The sequence below is a fragment of the Hyaena hyaena genome, unplaced genomic scaffold (genome assembly GCF_003009895.1).
Source record: "Hyaena hyaena isolate Hyena2069 unplaced genomic scaffold, ASM300989v1 scaffold_96, whole genome shotgun sequence".
NCBI classification, from domain to species: Eukaryota; Metazoa; Chordata; class Mammalia; order Carnivora; family Hyaenidae; genus Hyaena; species Hyaena hyaena.
In genome coordinates this window covers 1,190,793-1,204,930 of record NW_024080729.1, presented here as the reverse complement: position 1 = coordinate 1,204,930, position 14,138 = coordinate 1,190,793, and the positions used below count along the sequence as shown (strand labels likewise).

Sequence of the window (14,138 nt, the reverse complement as noted above, 5' to 3'; positions counted from 1 at the left end):
ACTTCCTAAAGTGAAGATGGTATAGGAACTGCCTGATCCATTGGGCTGCTCCACGGTCTCAAGCAGGCCAGGCCTTTATGAGAGGGGACACCCAAGTGGAAATGGACTTTTCAAGTCCTGGAGAAAGGTGAAAGGAGGAAGTACTCTCACAGAACAGGGCTTTAAAAGGCCCAGGGGGAGAGGCAGCTCAGGTGTTCTTTTCAGGAAAGCACAACTTGTGCTTGGGGTAAGTGGCTTCAAGGTTCTGAAAAGCTACTAGGATATTGCTATGGACAGCACTTACTTAATTTCTTTAATTTATTGCTGGCAGTGAATAAACCATGTACTCTGCTAGCATATGCTACTCAAATAACGGCAAGGACAAACATCTACAAAACATTTATGGCTGCAGCAAGAAAAAATTCTTTTTCCAAATACAGTCTTCTTTTTGATTGTAAAAGAAATATATGTAAATTGGTCAAAAATATAGAAAACTAGTAACAATTTACATAATCCCAGTACACAGAGGCAGCCACTAACATTTTGGTGTATTTCTGTCTGGCTTTCTCTTCCATGTATTTTTTTTTTTTTTTCCTACTTGTGATATAATACTCTTACAGTTCTGTACTCTGCTTTTAAAAATATCTTATTATATAAGTATTTTCTTAAGTTATTAAAAGCTCTTTCACAACATTTTTAATGAACGCTTAGGTTGGAAATGAAAACTTATTTAAAAGGGAATCTGGATAGTATATCTGGCAGGCAGATAGCTTGTGAGCAAATTCAGCTAAAAACTAGAAATCCTAGGTAGTTCTAAATTATGGCCATAGAATTCTCAAGTGGAAAAAAAAAATGAGTATTATCAATGATTCCTTATATCTGGAAATTTATTTATATTTGCCAAAATGTTTGCCAAGAGCATAGTCTTAGATACATGATAGCTGAGATCACTAGCACTCTACAGACAAAATTATCAGTCAATGGGACCATGACAATGTGAAGAAATAGTTAAAAAATGAATGTGAAAGAGGCCAATATGTTAAGGAATACATGCTAGCAGGAAATAAGACAGCTATGTAACATGGGAGAAGGGCAGCCAGGCACAAGGAAGGAAAGGAAAAGGACTTAGGGTCACTGGGGAGTATCAACAGCCCATGTAGTAGAGCTTTAGGGAATTCAGGATCAAGATGGATGACACTGGAGGTGCACTGACCTTTCTCCCTTCCTGAAAGCCAATGAAGTGACATCAAAGAAATACAAAGGGAATATACTCATAAAGGTGTTGCAAACCGGAGGGAAGGATATAAGCAAATCAAAATTTTTGTGAATTTCTAGAAAATGGCAGGTGGATGAAATATTATTTATAAATCAGTGGGGAACTGGGTAGATTTCCATAATGAAGCAAACTAAGCAGGATAAATGAAAACAGTCCACATTCAGCCTTATCATTGTGAAATGTAACACCTCTACTAATGAGAGGATTCTAAGGCTTCTATAGGGAAAAATACATTACTACAAATAATAAGAATCAGATTCTATCAGATTTCTCATTAGCAACATCAGATGCTAAATGGCAATAAATCCAAGCTTTTAAAATGTTAAAAGAACGGAGTTCTATATCCAGTCAAATTATGATTTAGGCAAGTGAGAATTCTGAAAATTTGCCTTCTGTATACCCTGTGTTTCTGAAAACAATTCGGAATACATTTACTCTGTGCAATGCCTATGAGAGATCTTGACTGAGACCCAACCAAGTCCTACTTGGCTTCGGATTCATGCAGGGGAGCGAACAGAAGACCATGCCACTAGAGCAGCAGGAGGCATTTCTCCTTAGTGGGAGTCTTGGTAGCAGTCTATACAACTGTACAGGAGCTATTCCTGCTGGCATACACGAGGACAGCTCAGGTGAGAGTGGGCAGGCGTGATGCCACTCTGGCTTAGAAACCTCACATTCCAGGGGCGCCTGGGTGGCTCAGTTAGTTAAGCCTTCGACTTCGGCTCAGGTCATGATCTCACTGTTCATGAGTTTGAGCCCCGCGTCAGGCTCTTTGCTGACAGCTAGCTCAGAGCCTGGAGCCTGCTTCTGATTCTGTGTCTCCTTCTCTCTCTGAACCTCCCCTGCTCATGCTATCTGTCTGTCTCTCTCAAAAAAATAAATAAAACATTTAAAAAAAAAAAAAAAAAAAAGAAACCTCACATTCCAAATCCAAACTATTATCTCTTGTAATAGATCCATAAACAAAGATCCTAGAATTTTCACAGGGGACAGGCCCAGTCACAGAAGTTATTGCACTCAGTAACCCAAAGCTATAGCTTCTAACCAGATATTTACAGTCCTCCCAGGCCAGATGCAATTTACCAGGGGTAATTTTTGTCATAAGCAATGTTGTCTAATAACTGACATTCTGCTTCTATCAGGCTTTCAGGAGAAAAGATCTAAAAAGGTAACTGTGCCCAACGTCAGTATCCCACTGCAAAGGAAACAGGGGTTTGTTAACCCTTTACCTACATTCTACAAGAAGAAAAAGAAATCCAAGAAAAAGTGAAACCAACATAGAAAGAAAAAGAATTTTAGCTATATAATAGGCCTAGGAAGCAGTCTATTCAAAATCAACCAATGAACAAATACTATGCCACAGAAGCTTCTGTAAACAGGAAAAAATGGCAATTAGAAACTCCAAGAAAACAAAAAGCTGGCTAATATGAAGCTACTTATTTATTACTTGTGTAATAATTCTGAGCACTTGTAAGAAAATCAGATCTATTTGATCTGAACACAGTATAATACAATTCTTCCAAGAGGGACACAAGCTTAGTGACATAGATAATATTTCCCTCACTATAGATCCAAGGAATTACACATCTGTAGTGAATAATGTTTACATAATCATAATATTATAATGAGGTTTTACTGGTTTTCCCTTTTCAGCACCAATTTATAGTTAACACATGGAAGATTTAACAGTAAGTTACACAACAGAAAATAAGTATCATAAATCTTTAGAATGTCCACGTGGTGGGACAGTTAACAGAAGATGGGAATGGGAAATGTAGGGTGGTAATTTCATCATACATAATAGGGACAGTAAAGAAAAACTATCTACAATCGACGGATCAAAAAACAGTGGTTTAAGTATATTGTTTAATTTAATTTTATTATTTATTTATTCATTTATTTATTTTAAGTATATTGTTTAATTTTAAAAGGTAAGTAGTAGCAGGATTAAAGAGAAAAACATGACAAGAAATGAGAAGTAGTTAAGTTAATAAAGCTGATAAATTAATAAACAGATATAAAATATTATAGTTGAGATGTTACAAAAATTTTAAAAAACTGTCAAAAGTACTTCTGAGGAATGGAGCACAAGATGGGAAGATAAAATTTTACTTTTCACTTCTATCTTCCTGTATTGTGTAAATTAATTTTCCATGCATGTTTTACATTTATAATTTTAAAAAACTGATGCTAGTTCCTTACTGTATTAAAACAGAAGCAGGGCTCAACAATTTAGAAGAGAGTAGAGAAAAGGAATCAAAAAGTGAAGGTGAAGTCTTTTGGAATAAAGCTAAAAGGTACAGAATTGGATTATGTGAAAAAAGAGGGGTAAAAAGTAATTTTAAAAAGTCATTTGCAGGAACACGGATAAACCTTATTATGCTAAGTGAAAAAAGTCACACAGAGAAAGATAATACTGTATGAGCTTACTTAAACATGTAATCTTAAAAAAACAAACTATGGAAACAAAGAACAGATTGGTGGTGGCCAGAGGGGTGGTAGTGGTGGTGGGGGGAATGAGTGAAGGGGATCAAAAAGCACAAACTTCCAGTAATAAGATAAGTAAGTTCTGGAGATATAACGTATATAGCATGGTGACTCCCGCAAACAAAACTATTGCATATCTGAAAGTTGGTAAGAGACTTTAAAAGTTCATCACACGAAAAAAACCCTGTAACTATGTGAGGTGGTAGATGTGGCAAGTAAATTTATTGTGGTGATCACTTGGCTATATATCTCATCACTGTACTCCGTACACTTACACAATGTTACATATCAATGATATACGAATAAGCTGGAATGAGTCTACACAAAAACATGGTTACCTGTGATGGTAAATGAGCCTTTATCCTAAAAATAAAGGAAGCCAAGCTGCAGCTACTTCAGAAAGGACTCAGGGTAGCACTAAAGGAAAAAACATCCTGTTGCAGGATGTACAGAGTCTTACAGGGAGACATTTGGAGAAGCTCATTCTCCAGGTCTGTCCAAAGTCTGTCCTCTGATTTCCTGACCTGGTAGAATGCTAGCAAGAGGCAGGGGTGTGATCTCTAAAGATCCTATAGATTTCATTTATAACATGACTCACATACTTTATTTCAATAAAAAGCAGACTACAATTTCTGAAGCTAACAGTATCCTCTAGGGGACTGCTCTGGAGTATATCAGGAAAGGCTTTCTTCTTTTATCAGCTGCATATCTTCTATTATATTTCTTAACACCTAACTAAAAAAATGAAAGGCACAGTAGATTCGGGTTGTACCTATAAACATGAAATCATAACCTTTGGTTCCATTGATTCTTAGAGGGTTAACAGGCACTTGCCTTCCTGTTCTTAAAATATATTATTTATTAATCTATAAAACACCTATTGCTGTAGCATATAAGTGCTAACATGGAAGGTTAAAAACATATAAATTATTTAAATCCACCAACTAATGGACATAAAATATATTAAAAAGGGGGAAAAGGATGTTGATGACTTAATACAAAGCTAATGGTAAGGAGTTAATGCCTTTCTGAATCAAGAAAAAACCCATTTGAATAAATATAAAACCATTATGACATGTATCTACGTCAGCAGTTCTTGTCAACCAGTTCTTGTCAAAAAGCCATACTGTATAACACCTTCAGCAGGGGGACATAAAGAGATGAAGAATCTAATTTATAACACATAAAATGACAGACAGGATGGGTGATGGTAACCAGTGAGATGTGTAAAAGATGGGGAAGCAGAGGGTCTGTCCTGTGAGCTGTATACTCAATGAGCAATGGCTCTGAAAAGATAAACGGGCAGTTGTTCATGAGCCGTAAAGGCCTTCCTATTGTATGAAAAGGGTTCTAGGAGCTTGGAAATAAGTTAATCACTTCATTTCCCTGTTTCCACCATCTAGCTTGGTTTAGCCCTCTTTAATAATGCTCTATGATACAATGGAAAGAGCCCTCATTTTCTCTTTTGGAAAATGAGGACAACATCCCATAAAGTGTTTTATATTCAGGACAAAATGAGACAAAATACGGGAAACTAACGGAGTACTAGTTACTAAATAACTGCTAGTTTCCTCTTCCAATGGCAGAGATGGCCACAAGACATGTGCTCCACTGAGAAGTGGCTGCTGCCAGCAAAGCCATGTTTCTCAGCCCTCCCAGCATCCAGTGTGGTAACTGACTACTTCTCCCCAGTGGAATACAAGTGGAAGGGATGGTCACTACACCCAGGCCAAGGCTGTTCAGAAGAGCCAGGTATACCTTCTTTCTGTTCTTTCCTCATCTGTCAGCTAGATGCAGATGATGATGATGAAGCCCTAGATGGGAGCAGAGCCCCAAGAAGGAAGATGCCTGGGTTCTTCAATCACCTGTGGAGAAGAGCCACCTGACAACCAGAAATACCCCTACTGACTGCTACATGGCTGAGAAATAAGCTTTGTGTTAAGGCACTTTAATGTTGAGGCCACTTTTTGTTATAGCAGCAAATGTTACCTTAACCAAAGCAAACATTAAACATGCTCTGTGATAAGTACTATAATAATGATCGTAAGGGTATCAGACATTGCATCAAACAAGCCATTATTAATGCTCTTATGAAATCCTGGCCAAGTAAGTACACAAAAAGATGTTCAACATCATTAGTCATGAGGGATATGCAAATTGAAACCACCACTTCACTCTCACTAGGATACGAGGAACGAGAAGATAGAGAGTAACAAGTACTGGCAAGAATGTGAAGAAGTTGAAAGCTTCCCGCATTGCTGGTGGGAATGCAAAATGGTGCAGCTGTTGTGGAAAAATCTGGCAGTTCCTCAAAAACTTAAACACAGAGTTACCATAAGACCCAGCAAGTCTAATGCTAGGAATAGATCCAAAAGGACTGAAAATGTATGTTCATACAAAATCTTGTATAGCAATGTTCCCAGCAGAAATCCTCATTTTAGCCAAAAAGTGCAAATTGTTCAAATGTTCATCCACTGATAAATGGATAAACAAAATGTGATGTGATATATATGTATATATGTATATTTATCCATATGATAGAATATTACTCAGTCAGTAAAAAGGAATGGACTGCTGATACATGCTGCAACATGAAATAAGTCTGAAAAAAGTATGTACTAAGTGAAAAAAGCTAGAAGATCAAATACTATTTAATTCCATTTATATGAAGTGTTCAGAATGTGCAAATCCATAGAGAGAGAAGGGAGCTTACTAGGTGGGAGGGGCTGTGGGAACTGGAAGGAAATGAAAAGACTGCTAATGGGTAGTAGGTATCCTTTTGGGTGTGATGAAAATGTTTGAAACATTAGATAGTAGAGATGATTGTACAACCCTGTGAATACACTAAAAATCACCGAATGGTGCATTTAAAAGGGTGAATTTTATGGTATGTGAATCATATTTCAATAATAAAGAGAAATCTCAGCTATTTGCTTTATCTTGCTTCCCAGAGAATCTGGCTCTACACAAAAAAGCACTGAGCTCTTTTTAGGTAACGATTGGGAAAAGGTATGATTCTAGGATACTGGAAACATGCTAATTTTGATCTGAGTGAGTTATATGGGTATATACACATGTAAATAATCATTCTAGTCATGATCTTAGGCCAGTCAGAACTCACACAATCCTTCCTCCTACTTTCCTCCACAACAACGTAAATGCAAACAGAGGCCCAATGCCATATGCATGAAATGACTAGAGATGTACCAAGCTTTCCTTGGTTTAGGTAACAGTGTAGCTAACACTGAGATGAGATAAATATTTAACGCTAAGCCTGAGAATCATATGAGGCTAGAAAATGGAGTCCCAGAATAACTACTAAAGTGTGTATCACATCAGCAAAATTCTCCAAGAAAGAAAAAAGTTCCAAAGAGGTAGTGTGCAATATTGGGGGCAGGGACACAAGAGAGGATTGCATATGGAAATCCTTCTTTTCCCTGCTCAGGTACATGCCATTTTCTTTTCTTAATTTTTATTTATTTTAAAATTATTATTATTTTCATTTTTAGAGAGAGCAAGAGAGTGTGAGATGGGGAGAGGGGCAAAGGGAGGGACACACACACACACACACACACACACACAGAGACAGAGAGAGAGAGAGAGAGAGAGAGAGAGAGAGAGAGAATATCCAAAGCAGACTTCACAGGGCTCAACCCCATGACCCTGGGATCATGACCCAAGCCGAAATCAACAGATTCTCAACCAACTGAGCCAACCAAATACCCCTACATGTCACTTTCAAGAGTCAAGTTCAAACCACAATATAAAGAAAGCTTTGTTTGAGCATATAAAATAAATTCTCATCGAGGTACTTAATAGTCAAAATTAAAATGAAGAATCATCAGGAGTAAGAATGTAATTTGGTGATTCCATGAATCTTCATTAGAAACTTCTGAATCCATTAGACAGACTCTTAAATTGGAATAAATCCTGTGAAAGCATGTAACTTACTTGCAAGAGACTTTAGTTCTGTCGGCCACCATGGTCCACTGTTGCTGGTTGGTGGAAACCTCAATGTAGTAGCTATAGCTTCGATCATCACAGTCCCAAAGTAATAACCTGGACAAAGAAAAATACGTAAGAATGCTGTGAGTGTTCTAACTGGCTGTTTCCTGAGGCTGTGGGCATGAGCGAATCCATGTCTGCTTTACCCCTCCTACCTGCCTCTTTTGCCCCACCACACTTCCAGGACTGAGGAAAGAAGAGAATCCTGGCAAAAGTACGGTAAGAGGAGGTGGAGTCAGTCTACAGAAGAAGCAGTGTCTCTTTAGGAATTTACTTCACAAGTCACCCAATCTCAGGCAGCCTCCGTCAACGCTCTTTGGTTTGGCTTATTGGTGAGAAGATGTCTCCAAACTCTCTTTCCTGATTCATTTCCAGTAGGTTGGCTGGGCTGACCAAAGGCAATATCCTTGAAACTCCTGTTCATGGGGAAATCTGTGCTTTCTAGTTGGTAATAACTAGTATGCCCCAATGACTTTAACTATTATGTTTTAAATTCCTTCTCATTCTTAGCAGACTTTTGGCATAGCTGTAGTATAATGGTCTGATTTGGAGATACAAGCAAACATATATTCATGAGTAAAACTTATTATTTAGAGATTATTTTGGTTCTGTTCTTCAGCATAGACTATGTCATTTAATTTACATGAAGCTCAAAAAAGACAAAACTCATCTATGGTGACAGGAATCAGAACAGTGATTACCTCTGGGAGAGGTAATGGTTGGGAAAGGGTATGAGGGAACCTTCCAGGATGCTGGAAATGTGCTGTCTCTGACTGAGTGGTACTTTATGGCTATACACACAGTAAATATTCAGCTGCACTACACATAAAAGAGTTGTGCACTGTCTGTGTGTTATTCCTCAATTTAAAAACTAGAATAAGAAAAAAGAATCTAAGTATTGCATACAGGATTAGACTACAGTCTAGCATTTTGCTTCTGACAGTGCCACAGTGGAAACAGATGAGAGACCACTGTTTTCTGTGATTTCAGCCTCAAAAGTCTTTCCCATACATGTTATTTTACCATTTTACATTTGGTCATGCACATTTGCTTCCTCCACCAGCTAGAACAGATAGTGAGTTCCCTGAAGGCAGTGCCAATGTCTTATTGATCTTTCAATACCCAGTACTCGGTGCAGAGTCTCAAAGAGCCTATATTCAGTGAATGTTTATTTATTATGATGATGATTATTACTATAATAGCCAACATATCTTTAAGGCTTATACTGTGTACCAGGCCCTGTGCTCTATATAACTTATCTTGTTAAATCCTTCCAAAAATCCCCTTAGCAAGCATTATTATTCTCATCAAATTATATTTAATTTTATATATAGCATATATATCTAATGTATATATTCCATCTAAATATAAAATATTTGAGGGAGACAGAGACGGAGCGAGTGAGAGCGCATGTGTCTGACATGGCGTTTGATCCCATGACCCTGGGTTCATGACCTGAGCTGAAATTCAGAGTCGGACGCTCAAGTGACTGAGCCACTCAGGCGTCCCTCTCATCAAATTATAGATGGTGAAAGTAAGGCTTAACACTGTTGGGTAAAGTGTCTATACTTAGTGTTGGCAGATACAGGGGGTTCAAACCCGGTATCTTGACCGAAGCCCATTTCTGTCATCCTTCTGCCAAGTGCTTCTTTTTTTTTTTTTTAAAGTAATTTTTTTTAATATTTTTATTTATTTCTAGGAGAGAGGAGAGAGAGGCAGCTGAGCAGGGGAGGGTCAGAGAGAGAGGGAGACACAGACTGAAACAGGCTCCAGGCTCTGAGCTGGCAGTCAGCACAGAGCCCGACGCGGGGCTCGAACCCACGAACCGCGAGATCATGGCCTAAGTGAAAGTCGGACGCTTAACCGACTAAGCCACCCAGGCGCCCCAGTGCTTCTTTACTCCCAGTTTATGGACCTGGGTCCCAATTTACAACCTGAAACCTATGACTCTACAAAAGCAGTTTATTTTTCCTCAATCTTGTGATTATAATCAATAAAAACCTTTTGTGCAAGCTCAGTTTAGTGTCACCTCCAATGCTACTATTTGGGATCAGAAATGACACTGTGTTCCCCTTTCCCCTTAATCTTTGTTTCTTATTTCAAGTTTGCTATCAAACTAGTAATTCTGTTTGCTACCACTGACTAAACCCATATTACCTAATACTTTGGAATTCATCTTTTAAGTAAAGCAGAAACAGAGTTTATTTTAATTCACCTGAGTATTCCCCTTAATTCACCAGAGCATTTCATCTCTCAAAGTACTCTGAATGAATCAGACAGGATTCCACCCTATTGTTTTAAGCATCTAATAATTCTGCTCTTAGATTTTACCAGCTTGCCTGGTAAGAAAGTGAATCATTTCCCTCATTAGTCATTTCCTTGAATATTATTCTAGTTTCTTAGCACTTTTACGCAGTTAGCCTGTTAATTTACATTTGTGTTGAGTAACTTTTAAAAGTGTAATTTTTGTTTCTATGTTTGTCTAGCTCTTGTGAAGATTAGAGAAAGACTGCTGATCTTTCTCTCTTTAAAAAATTGTACTCTGAACATATGGGTTCTGTTCATAGTATATGTTCCATACATGTTCTGGGCTGAAATAACTTTTAACTCTGCCAGAGTAGATTAAAAACAAGAAAAACATCTTCAAATTAATTAGTCATTCACTATACTGAACAGCCTTGGTAACAGGCTTTTTGGAAAACAATGTTGAGGCTATTTCCTCGAAGGGATGTTGGATTTTTTTATGCAGAGCCAGTTTTATGATAATCCCTATCCTTCTGGATAATCATGAGTTAGTGTTTCTACCAGTGTGTCCAAGTGAAAATAATCAGGCCTTCTGGGATAGAATCTAACCAGATTCCAAAATATTTCATGGAAAAAGACTGGGATATGGGAGATGAAGAAGATAAAAAGGAAGACCAGTTGTAAGTAAGCATCCTAAATGCTCTGGTAGAAATTCTTGGGAGTGATAGGATATTAAAAGAATTATTAAGGTTGTACATATTTTGTCCCATAGTAGCTTTTCCTATAAGGTCCTCCATCTTGTTTTGAGACAAATTTATATCTTAAAAGGAAGATCACCTGTAATTCCAATAATTTTGTAAACACAGAGACATGGTGCCAATTTTTTGTAACTTGCTTCTTTTGCTTAACAATGTATTATGAATACCTTTTTTTTTGTATCTATCAAATATTCTTCCTCATCACATGTCCTGGTTTCACAGGCTTTCACTGTATGGATGTCCCATAAATTATTTTATCAGTTTCTTATTAGTGGACATTTAGGTAGTTGATAGGATTATACCACTAGGAAAACTCTGTGATGAACGTTCTTAAGCCAAATCTCTGACTACTGCGTGTGAAAGCTTCTGTAAGTGAAACTCCTGGAGCAGAGCATGGAGGCCTTGATGTGTATTACCAACCAGCTGCACACCTCTCCCCTTTTCCCTAAACAAAAGTCTGTGCCAATTTATACTCATATGACCTGTAGTGTGTAACCAATGCCTGTTTCTGTGCATGATTGATACTGTGTATTATCCTTAAAAATACTGCCAATTCGAGAGATGAAATCTCTGTCATTAATTTGCAGCTTTTTACTTATCATTGAACTTGAACAATTTACCCATTTTCTACTTTTATTTATCCTTTTGCTAATGACTTACAAGATGCCCTCTAGATTTGAAGGATATTAATCTGCTGCCCATCATAGTTTGCATGCTGAAGATATTAATTTTTATTAGCTCAGTCTATCGATCTTTACTTCAATAATTTCTCCTGGCCTAAATTCTTTTTTCTGAACAGCGGCCAAATGCACATAGTGGTTGAGACATCTCCTTTCTATTCCTCTATTACGAGTCCCTGGGGGCTGGAAATGGGGGGTCATGGTGACTCCTGAGAAGGGACACTGATGGATCTCAGGTTATCAAGCCACCTACACTTTGGAGTTTTTAAGAGAGATTCTAATTCATGTGCCAGGACGCACATTTGCTTGGAATTTAGGCTTAGCTAGGAAGGAAAATTCTTTTCTTGATTCAACTGAAAAAAATCAAGCACATTCTAGGGACACTAGAGGAAAAACTGGCTCCATCTCTTTTTTCCACAGAGAGAAATTTTGTTCTAATAAGGCACAATTGAAAAACCCACCAACTCCCTCACTTTTTTTCTTGCCAGCAAAGTCTGTTCCCACGTCTGTGCACCTGCAACAACACTGAGATACTTCCGATTTGTAATCTGCCAAGGAAGGGTTGCCCGGTGAGCTTGCCCAGGACAGACACACCCCCTCTGACCTTAACTGAGAGGAGTTCCTTAAACATAGCCCCCTACATCTACACACCTCCACCCAGACATCAGAAGCCATTTTCAAAAGGGGCTGAATAAAGGAAGCCGCTGGCCAAGATCTATTGATACAGATCAGGTCTGTACTTAGCTGTTGCCACGAACCCCTCTACCTAATGAGCACTGCATGAGATGTCTGGTGATCTTAAACATTGTCTCCTCCATCTTCCCTCAGACTCATTGTGGAATTTCCCTTAAAAGCAGTGAAGTGCTGGGCTTTTTGTAATTGATTAGCAGATGTGATTTTGCTTACATCTTCCATAAATGCTCTGGCTGGCTGCATACCATTGATTACCGGGGTTCGGTTTACAGCAACTAATTGCTCTCCTTGCTGGTGTTTTGATACAAAATTCAATAGCGAATATGTTTTCAAAACTCTTGTCTTTGCGGCTTGAGTCAGAAGTGACTTGGGGCAAACCCAATGGACTGAGTTTTCCCTTCTTTAAAATAATTGCTCTCTCATCAGTCTGTGAAGAAAGTTTCCAAATTGTAGCATTCTAATTGGAAAGTCTGCATTATGCATGCGATGACAAACTATGTTGTGCTGAATGGCATTTTTTTCATCCCTTTCTTAAGGGATTAATTCTGTGCCAGATTGTGAAACAGTGCTGAGGTTTAAACAGTGGAGATCAACAGCTTCTCTGCTAAACTGATATCTTTTAGGTCAGCAGCAAGTGTCTGTTCTGCCTAACTGTCCACTGTCCATGGGAGACCCCACTAGAAGGCCTGGGGCCACCTCTCCTGCTGCTGCCATGTCCCCTCACTTGGGCAAAAGGAGGCAACTTGAGAGAAGAGAACTGCCAAGATACTAGTAATATAATAATTTATTATCAAATCCATTTATTTCTTGGTTAAAACCAAAGATAGTCTGACCTCAAAGGTTTGGAGACTGTTCTTTGTTAAAGATCTTGAGAAATTAAGTTCTTTAGAAATAATCTTCTTCCATTCAACAAATATTTACTGAGTACTGACTAAGTGACATTAAGTAAGTCACTTAACTTACTTGTACTTCAGTACAAGTGAAATTAAAGATCTAGATTCGACAGTTTCTAAGGGCTCTTCTAGTTCTAACATTTTATAATATGCTGTGACAGCAGTAGAGGTGGTGATGGTTTTCTGTTGTTGTATGTTTGTTGTTTTTGAGGTTTTTTTTTTTTATCTTTGCACGTCTGTCCATTATACAGTAACTTCCCTCTTTGAGAAATGTTTCTGGCCTAATCCTCAGGTGGACACAGGGGGTTCCTGAGCTTGGCCTGTGGACCTGAGTGCATGCTGGGAAGACACACAGTCCACGCTGCACCAACTGAATTTTGTTTCTCAAAAATTGAGAATTATATGAGATTCTAGCTTAATTGGTCCTGTTCACTTAAAATAAGATGATGAAGATGCAGGCCTTCTGGGATGACCTTCTTTCATTAGAGGCACAAAAAAACAAAGAAAGTTACCTGCAATATAGAAACAGAGAAGACAAGTGATGTGGCCCAGGGAGGGTTATCTGGGCTCCCAGCAGGATTCTAATACCTGACTGTAGTCCCTATGAGGGCCACAGAGTTTCTGTCCTGGTGTTCTATGAGAAATCTCCCCATTATTTTAATAAATCTGCTATTTACGGCATAAGCCGTATTTACGTGGTTTCATCAGCTTGGAACCAGAGCCAAAGCTAAGCTCCTAGCCGAGGGCATGACCCAGAAAAGCCACTCAAAAAAGAGCAGAGGTTCCCATGATGAGGAAGATGTAGCTCACTTTGGATGGAGATCTTCATTCGAGTATGAAAGAAGATTCTTGATGGAAGCTGAGATGTCAGGGCTGCACTGCAGGGCGGAAAGGTAACCTAAGCAAGACCTGCGGGGTCCGTAGAGCTGAGGGAGGGGGCCTTGCAGAGATGGGACACTCAGCGTAGCTGGTAACTCAGGACTTCCAGTGACAAGAGGGATGCAGGGCAGGGTCAGGGAAGACAAAGGCCAGTCAGAGTATTAGCCAGTTCATGGCTCCTGAGGAGTTAATGGGCCAAAGGGGGCTGACTAACTTTCAGAATCGAGAGGGACTACAGGTTGTG

General features: G+C 38.6%; 1 protein-coding gene across 2 annotated transcripts in view; it reads right to left on the bottom strand.

Moving 5' to 3' along the window:
• The window catches only part of BTBD9 (BTB domain containing 9), a 411,574-nt gene that overhangs the window by 73,161 nt on the left and 324,275 nt on the right, over window positions 1–14,138 (bottom strand). For both annotated transcript variants that reach the window (XM_039235262.1, XM_039235261.1), the window contains exon 9: window positions 7,694–7,801. In XM_039235262.1, coding sequence (XP_039091193.1) covers window positions 7,694–7,801 — 108 coding nt within the window. The remainder of the gene's footprint in view (window positions 1–7,693; window positions 7,802–14,138) is intronic.